General features: G+C 38.1%; 1 protein-coding gene across 12 annotated transcripts in view; it reads right to left on the bottom strand.

Moving 5' to 3' along the window:
- Positions 1-1,558: 1,558 nt before the first annotated feature.
- CDK19 (cyclin dependent kinase 19) overlaps positions 1,559-9,127 on the bottom strand; it is a 227,426-nt gene continuing 219,857 nt past the window's right edge. For 11 of the 12 annotated variants that reach the window (XM_065590247.1, XM_065590242.1, XM_065590243.1 and 8 more), the window contains one exon: positions 4,911-6,236. In XM_065590247.1, the coding sequence (XP_065446319.1) occupies positions 6,105-6,236 (132 nt within the window). In that variant the 3' untranslated portion in view covers positions 4,911-6,104. Of the gene's footprint in view, positions 3,064-4,910; positions 6,237-9,127 lie in introns of those variants that run through there. The other variant, XM_042857691.2, reaches the window with a different exon arrangement.

Consider the following 9,127-nt stretch of genomic DNA (forward strand, 5'->3'; position numbering starts at 1 on the left):
TGTGTTGGAAAAGAAGGGCATGAAGTTCACTTGCATGAAAAACCAATGTCTGTTAAATAGTATTTCAGGTCAACGTTATCCTTTGTTGGCCTCTGGAACAATGCTAAACTTCTAAGTTTATCATACCTAGCATTTCTGTAGTGCTGTACATTTTCAAAGTACTATACAAAAACTAACTAATCCTCAAACCACTACTGTGAGTGAGATACCTAAGTATTATCCCCATTTTATAAATGAGGAAACAGACAGAAAGGAGAAGTGACTTTAAGGCCACACGGAATCAGTAATAGAGCCAAAGTGTGAATGCAGGACCCTGACTCCTAAGTCTGTGCTCATTCCTCCAGACAACACTGCCTTCCACACTCCCTCCATCAATATTTGTAAAACCACCTGAAGTAACAATTTATTGCCCTTAAAGTTTCACTGATTTTCTGTTCAGAATGTTCAGAACGTGTATCTCGCAATCAGCAACAAATATTCTCTCTTTAAGACACTTTTTGTTGCCTCTCCCCTGCGTTGGTGCTAACTCTTAGCATAAGCTTGTCTCAGCTTTAAACACGGTCTTTGCAGCCCTTACCCATAAATGGCTGGATGCTGCAGGGCTGATTCTTCTTTAGATCATTAGTCATAAACTTAGCTCTTTGACACAGGATGCCAGACCTCAAAGGCTGGCATCCAACTTAAGCACACTGCTGGGAATGATGAATGATCTCTGAGACAATGCTGTACATTCCAATGTGCCAGGGTTTTCGAAAGGCTGCTGCTGCACTCCACCAAGTACAAGCAGAAGAGGAAAAAAACATAGTAAGTGGAGTAATGTAGGCAGAGAATCCTTTATATAACTATGTCTACTTCCACCAGCTAACCAGCCCTGCTCTCGTCAAGAGGAATAAACATAACCACACATGTTGCAGCCCCTCGGAATGCTTGATGAAGAGATTCCTATAATTTGTAAATATCATCTGGAAAATGTTTTGGGATCCTTCTAGGTGAAAGGTACTACACACTGGAAATGCAAGTCACTAGTGCAGACACAAAGTAAAAGAAACCTCTTTGATAGCAGGCATGCATCATGTTAAACCTAATCCTTGGACGCATCAGGGAGGAGGAATCAGTCAGAATTCCTTATTTGCTAGAAACCAGCAGTAGTGACAAGGGTACAGCGTGTTCTTACCTTGTCCTAAAGTTACAGCCGAAATTCAAGCCTCTTTTTTGGTGTCAGTCGAGAAGCAAGTGAGTGGCAGCCATTCTCTCTCACACAGCTGGGATGGAGAAAATGGGTGCAGTTTATGGTAAACGCAGTATAACAACCATCTCTGAAAAACTGACTCGTGGAGTTATAATATGCAGGCCAACAAAGCACAGAAAATCAACCTGAAAAACAGAGCTGAGTTCCCCAGCTCATGTTCTCCAATCTAACATGCAGTCACCCTAGACACTTGGGAGAATTATATTCAAAGATAGCCTAGAAATGGGATGTGGGGGGGAGGAGGAAGAGGTAAGCGGGGGGGGGGGGGAGGGCTTAGTCTCCGAATGCACAGCTTTTTCAGAAGACAAATATGTAAGATCACCAGGTTGGTAGTTTTATATTTTTATAAGTGGTATCCAAGCTGCATGCTAAATCACTTTAGAGAGAGTACACAAAGCATTCCACCTGTTTTGTTTTTCCATAAAGCTTCATTCTATTTCCGTACATACAAAATACGAATACCCTCTTGGGTATTTTAAAAGGCTATAATTCCAAACTGGAGGTTTTACAAGCTCGGTTTTGTGTGGTTTATGATATCATAAACATCTGAATACAATTACAGGTTGCAACTCTGCAGGATACATTGCTTCTTTTGTAACTCAATGTCTGATGTTCACAACTTTCCAGCACACTTCTTTGATTTGAACCTTTTATTATTGTTATTATTATTATTATTACAAATGTATATTATTTGTATTAAAAAAATTCACACTGAAGCAAAGTCAATTCAATTTCATGACAACTAGGAATATAAAATAAATGCAATGAACTCATAGTTCAGTTTTAACAGTCATTTCAAGAGTGACATGAGGAGAACTTAAAAGCAGTAAACTCTTAGCTCTAGAATGAAAAACAAATATTTTGTTTTGTGTTTTTGCAAACCTATCAGCATGGTTATTGCTGTATGTGGCCACCATACAGCTAAAGCAGCAAAGCTTTGTGACAGCATGAAGAGCATATGCAGTAATCTATAATAAAAACTACAAAAATGAAGGATACGTGCATGAAATTATAAAAAAAAAATAACTGAAGAGAAATAGACACACTTCCACCAATAGTAAACTTGGGAGAATACAAACTAGAACAATTTGAAAAGTATACTACATTACATATATAAAAAGTTCTTTAAATTGCTGTTAAAAAGGACATCTTCAGTCCACATTTTGTGTAATACTTTTTAGTGTCTACACAAGACAGATTTTTAAAAAAATTAAATAGTATTAATTTACTACTAAATATTTAGGAGATAACAGTGCATTAAGGATTTTTTTCATATAGTAATACATATCACTCCTGTGTGGCGACACTTTTAGAAGATTACATATGGCCTTATGTACAATACATTTATTTAATCCTAAAACAATTCTTTGCTTAATGGTGTTTAAGTACCATTACTGAAGATTACAAAGGGGAACTAAGCTTTAATATGTTTATATAAAATATTAGACATATTTGAATACTTCAAGCTACCCCCAACCCTCCCCTCAGAATGCTCTTCCCTCCCCCTCCCCCCAAAAGATACAGTGTCACAGATACAGTGCAGGACTCGCAGCTTTCACAATATTCTTCCTTCATTGTGCAGTTTGTGCTACATAAACTTCACCAATGTAGACTATGCTGCTAATCCCATTCCTCACTCTCCTGTCTTCTCCAAAAACCGGATGAGAAACATTGCAGGATGGTATTTGACTGTCCACTGCTTCACCAAGGGAACAGGAATGAGAAAACAATCAAGTTGATGTCACTTTCCATTTCTAGTTGCCAGTGTGAAATACCTTTTTGAGGGCACACAGAGGTTATGGGTACGGTCAAAACTGTGAATAATAATAAGTGTCAATTACCAAAACTGCACAGGTAGAAAAATATACATGATCCTGGGTTCCCATAACATATTACATGATTAACCTCTGAATACAAAGAGCATTTTTCCTCATGAAATTATCTCTGAACAAGTCTCTCTCACCTTGGCTCCCATCCACCCTGAAATTCACACACAGCTCACCAGAAAAGGTCAAATATTCAAACTCCAACTGACAAAGAGAGAGAAAGCGAGCAAACGTGCACAGTAAACATTTTTAAGCAGTAACCACTGCTTTTATTTATTCCCCCTTCTACTTTTATTTTGAAGGCAATGGAGGAGTTAGCTCAGCTTTGCACGTGCACAGAAGCTGCAAGGGGCTAAAGCACAGCAAGCAATTTAGATCTAGCAAATACCGAATTATCTATTCAGTTTAGACAATGGTGCTAGCAATCATTCTACGGGATGGAAGCTCATTGAATTAAAGCACATTATAATGCTGTGTATCTTTGCACTCCACACATCGATGAACCTACACTATGATTCAGCTTTGTTGGCACTATAAGAGTCCAGCTTAACTACAAGCAGATTTTTGTCCCCCTGCCACCATCAATAATTGGATGATGAATAAAAGCAGGTGGGAGGGGGACAAATGTTAGACATTTATGTTACAATAGCCAAAGGTGTTTTGAGAGGACAGAGGGATATGAAGAAAACAGGAGACAACGACCAGCATGTCCAGAGCCTGGTATCCAGAAAATTGGAAGCCAGTCACAAGAATATCCAATAATGTTGTTGTAGGGCAGGGGCAAAATTCTCCTTCAGATAGACATGGGACTCCCACTGACATCATTAAGAGGTGGGGACTTGCATCTTTCGAGCCCAGATACATTGCAAGCAGGTAAAAAAATGTACTAACAATTAAAATCAGTTCCTGCCAACTAAGCTACGCAGAAGCACAGGACATGTAGTATCACAAAGAATAAAGATGGAAAGTATCCAATAGGAGATGGTTTTGTCCTAATAATAATTTATATTTTCCTTCAAATTGCTTCATTTCATTTTTATCACTTCTTGCCCATTCTTTCTTCAGTCACTTTCCAGAGAAGCCTGGTGTCATCGGCAAACAGAGCAAAGTCTTGTGGCAGCTGGTGTGGCCAAACCAGGTTTCCAACTGGTTATAAAAGCAAAACATTTTTGTGAGAGGGAAAAAAAGCATTAAAGGTGACTGGGAGCTCACTCTCAATGGAAATACTTATTACTCTAATTGGGACGAAAAAACATTCTCCTCAGACAAAGGATCTACCACCTGCCTAGTTTCTATCACAATTTTAGTGTGGAATGTATAGTGGTTATGTCTAATGTCTTGCATGGATTCAGGATAGAACACAACTAAACATGATATCACACTGTGTAGTGTAAATGTCCGTAATATGCGTTGCTTAAACATAATTTGCTCCTTTCTTGACTTCTTCTCCAGCAATCAATTAAAAAAGACTGGTGCTGCTCATACAGCGAGGAACATTCTAAAGTACATGAATGTCTTTCCAGTTTTAGTGCAATCAAATTCATCAGCCTTATTTCTAAACACAGAAGGAAAATGGAGCTGCTCCAAATTATACATTATGTGTCTCTGAATACCTGTGGCTCTGAAAGTTGGATAATGATCCTCCGATTATGCTTGTGAGCTCTAACTATTTACCTGGGATAGACTGCTAGTAACCCATCCACTTATGGTCCTTAGGCACAATCACAATGTGTTTGCTCTTAGGAAAAAGAAACATTTCAGTGCAACCAATCTGGATTAATCACAGCAATGTGAAGAATAAAGAATTTGCGTATTAAACATGAAAAACGAAGACAATTTTCAACATGCTCTTCAAAACATACAATAAGTTATCTTAAATTTGATGATCTTATATAAAAATGGACAATTATTTGTTTTTTATTTTATAATCCTTTACATTTTTGTTGTCTTATATTTAGATAATTGATTCAGGGAAACTGACAAAGGGAGATTATATAGAGCTCCCACACACATTAAAGAAGTGGTTTTTTGTTTTGTTTTGTTTTTTTAAGCAAGGACTAGTATAAGTCCTCAACCACATTCTCTCTTCTACTGAGATCATAGGGCACTAAATATATTTTCCTGGCTATTTTGCGTGCCCAGCCAGAGAAGACGTTCTGTTACATTCCATTCCTCTGTTCCAATGGCGCTCCAAAAGCATCCCCTTTTCATGTGAGTATCATGCTTTAATTTAAAATAATGCTTAATTCAGCACTACTCAGAACATGGTCATAATATGTATGGGATTCAATATGAAAGATTTAGGAAACATTCACAATCTTCTGTTTGGTGTACAGTCCAGTACCATGAAGCACATTAGCTGCTGCAGAGACTTGGGTTGGGTTTTTTTTGTTTTTTTTTCTCCCCTAAGACATCGCCTGAAAACTAGACTAATACAAACAGAATAGTAAAATACTCTGGAACAGTAAAATTTGCTGTTCTTGACATCCATGAGGAAAACAGTAATATCCTGTGAAAAAAACATAGTGCTTTTAAAAGGTGCATTATACCTGTATAGCTAAACTGGTTTGCCTAGTATAAAACTAACTATATACAAGCTTGAAAGCCTGGGAGTTCAAGATTTTAAAACTTTAAAATCCCATTAAAGAGATTTGAAAAGATAGATTTATGGCGATCACTACAGCATGAGAAAGGTGCACCAGGAATCCTTCAAAAATTCCATAGGTTAAAGAAGTTAAGTGCTGGGTTCAGATCAGACGGTTTCATTAGAGTTACCACAATGGAACACATGCGAGGGAAGCGCGCGGGAGGGCGGGGGGCACTTCACAAGAATCTCCTTTATGGCAATAAAGAAGGAACAGAGTCATTGAAAAAAAAATCTTCAGTAAATAAAGTTTTCCTTTTATAATTGTGAATTTTAAATCTGTATCACAGTTTGCATTTTTGGTTCTTCTCATTGTTAGGAACTTCATATTGCTGGAGTCTTTTGACTTTTAGTCTATTCCTTTCTAAGCGCAGTCTATTAGGTCTCAGTACCTATGAGACTGATGAGACTGATGATACTGAGAGCTCTGTTGAGATGATGTGGAATAGCCCATTGTACTCTGGGACTGAGAAGATCCCTGAATGTTGCTTTGGTAACTCAGGCGTGAACTGGAGTGCTGGAGAAAAAAAAATGGAAAAGAATTAAATTAAAACAGCCTGTTAGGACAATGATGCAGGGAGCTTTTCAACTCGAAGAGGCTCATTCAAATCAAAATGCTGGGTGAAAGAAACTGAACATCATTCCTCTTTAAGGGCCAACAGTATGATAATTAAATCATTATTATTAATATAGCATCCAAATGGTGTTAGGTGTTTGACAGGCATGGGAAAAAGACAGAAGTTACAATCCAAGACCATTTTAAAATGATTTTGAAGTGATTGAACCCCATTGCTAACTCTTAATCTTTGTTGTTTCTTAATCCCATGTCTGTCTATCATGATTTATTTTTAATAAATATCTATTTTTATTTGTTATTTCTATGCCACTATTAACTAAATAACAAATATAAGTGACTGCCAGCTCCAAACTCTCATTCTCTACATTGGGGGGTGGGGTGGGGAGAGATTAGGTGTGCTAGAGAGGCAATGTATTCAGTTCCAGAGGAGATGGAATAAGAGTAGGGAAGAAGTGGGGGGATATGACTTAAAAGATACCCCAACATCTGACTGGGGAGAGACTTGTTGATAAGTTCCAGTAATAATATCATTCTAGAACACGTCTCGATTCCTATTCTGGTGCTCCATCTACTAAAAACAAAGACATTTACACAGAGATGCCAGTGAGTGCATGTGTGCAAGACCTTAATATTTAATTCCCTGAATTCACTCTTTAAATTGCCAGAGTTGTGAAACAAGGTTTTGCAGAAACAGGAAAAATTTTTGTTATTTATTAATCTTAATACTTTGTATGGAGCAGATCTCAATGAAGAAACATCAGCTACTTTAAGAATTTCAAAATACTTGTACAGTATTTTGCAGATTCATAATAAAATAGTGACTTAATCTGTTCATGCCTTCCAGTTTCCTTGCTAATAAACAGTTAAGTCCTGGTAGTATGTATCGTATAAAACATATGTAGCCCTTTTCATGTAAAATATTTCAAGATCCTGTATAAATGATCAAATCTGGCCTTCAAATCAAATAAATGCCTGTGTACCCCGGTCTTAGATTTTGTTTTACAGAGCTCTGATCCTATTGCCTTAACATTTAGCATCCAGGCATTCAACAAAGAACAAAAATTAACAAATGCTCTGTCACCAGCTACGATAACAACAAGGAGTCTGGTGGCACCTTAAAGACTAACAGATTTATTTGGGCATAAGCTTTCATGGGTAAAAACCTCACTTCTTCATGCATCTGAAGAAGTGAGGTTTTTACCCACGAAACCTTATGCCCAAATAAATCTGTTAGTCTTTAAGGTGCCACCAGACTCCTTGTTGTTTTTGTAGATACAGACTAACACGGCTACCCCCTGATACTTGACAGCTACGATAAACATTAATCTAGATTCCACTAAAAAGATGAATAAATGAAAAAATGAAAAGGGTCAGAAAGTTAGACAAAAAACAAGCAAACCAAGAATTACAGTTGGCATTCTTAGAAATCATAAAATCATAGAATATCAGGGTTGGAAGGGACCTCAGAAGGTCATCTAGTGCTCAAAGCAGGACCAATCCCCATCTAAATCATCCCAGCCAGGGCTTTGTCAAGCCTGACCTTAAAAACCTCCAAGGAAGGAGATTCCACCACCTCCCTAGGTAACAAATTCCAGTGCTTCACCACCCTCCTAGTGAAAAAGTTTTTCCTAATATCCAACCTAAACCTCCCCCACTGCAACTTGAGACCATTACTCCTTGTTCTGTCATCTGGTACCACTGAGAACAGTCTAGATCCATCCTCTTTGGAAACCCCTTTCAGGTAGTTGAAAGCCGCTATCAAATCCCCCCTCATTCTTCTCTTCTGCAGACTAAACAATCCCAGTTCCCTCAGCCTCTCCTCATAAGTCGTGCTCCAGCCTTCTAATCATTTTTGTTGCCCTCCGCTGGACTCTTTCCAATTTGTCCACATCCTTCGTGAAGTGTGGGGCCCAAAACTGGACACAGTACTCCAGATGAGGTCTCACCAATGCAGAATAGAGGGGAATGATCATGTCCCTCGATCTGCTGGCAATGCCCCTACTTATGCAGCCTAAAATGCCATTAGCCTTCTTGGCAACAAGGGCACACTGTCGACTCATATCCAGCTTCTCGTCCACTGTAACCTCCAGGTCCTTTTCTGCAGGATGGCTGTGATGAAGGATGGCTGTGATTAAATAATATAAATGATTGTTCCCCACAGATTTAAATTCAGAAGATAAGTGAGCCCAAAAGCAAAATATTTTTCCTTCTAATTTTGAATTATATCTAATGGAGTAAGATTAATGCCATAAAACTAAAAGAAGGCCTTTAACTAGGCTATGCTTACTTTAGTCACACAAAAGAGAATTTCTGTTTTGACTCCAGATTTGGACAAATTGCAGACATTCCATTCTGGATATAAGACAAACAGTCAGCTAGAACTGAGAAAGAGAGAGAGAGCTACAGCTAGCCAGATACAAGTATAAAAATGGATAATCAGATTATACTGTTTAACAGCTGATTTAATGGGAACATACAAATCATTAACAGCACAGGGGTCAAAATAAAGCCTGGCGTGGAGGGGTCACTAAAACAAATGGCTACAGGCTGTGCAGAAAAGAATCACAAGAGCTACATTTAATTTTCCAAAAAGGTAAGACTAAAATTAAGAAAATCCTGTAATGGGAAGGCTTGCCTAGAACTCCAAGACATCCTGAAGGATCCATGGTCAATAACATCAAAGGCAGCACAAAAATCCTCAAAATATGGACAGAAACAAGCCAGCCATAAATACGGACTTTCCGAGATCTCAATCCACTCTGGAACTTTTAAAGAAAGAAATTTGACTGAGTTGTTGCTACTCCTAAATTGCCATCACCACCTTTAAAATC

Source organism: Chrysemys picta, chromosome 3, assembly GCF_011386835.1.
Source record: "Chrysemys picta bellii isolate R12L10 chromosome 3, ASM1138683v2, whole genome shotgun sequence".
NCBI classification, from domain to species: Eukaryota; Metazoa; Chordata; order Testudines; family Emydidae; genus Chrysemys; species Chrysemys picta.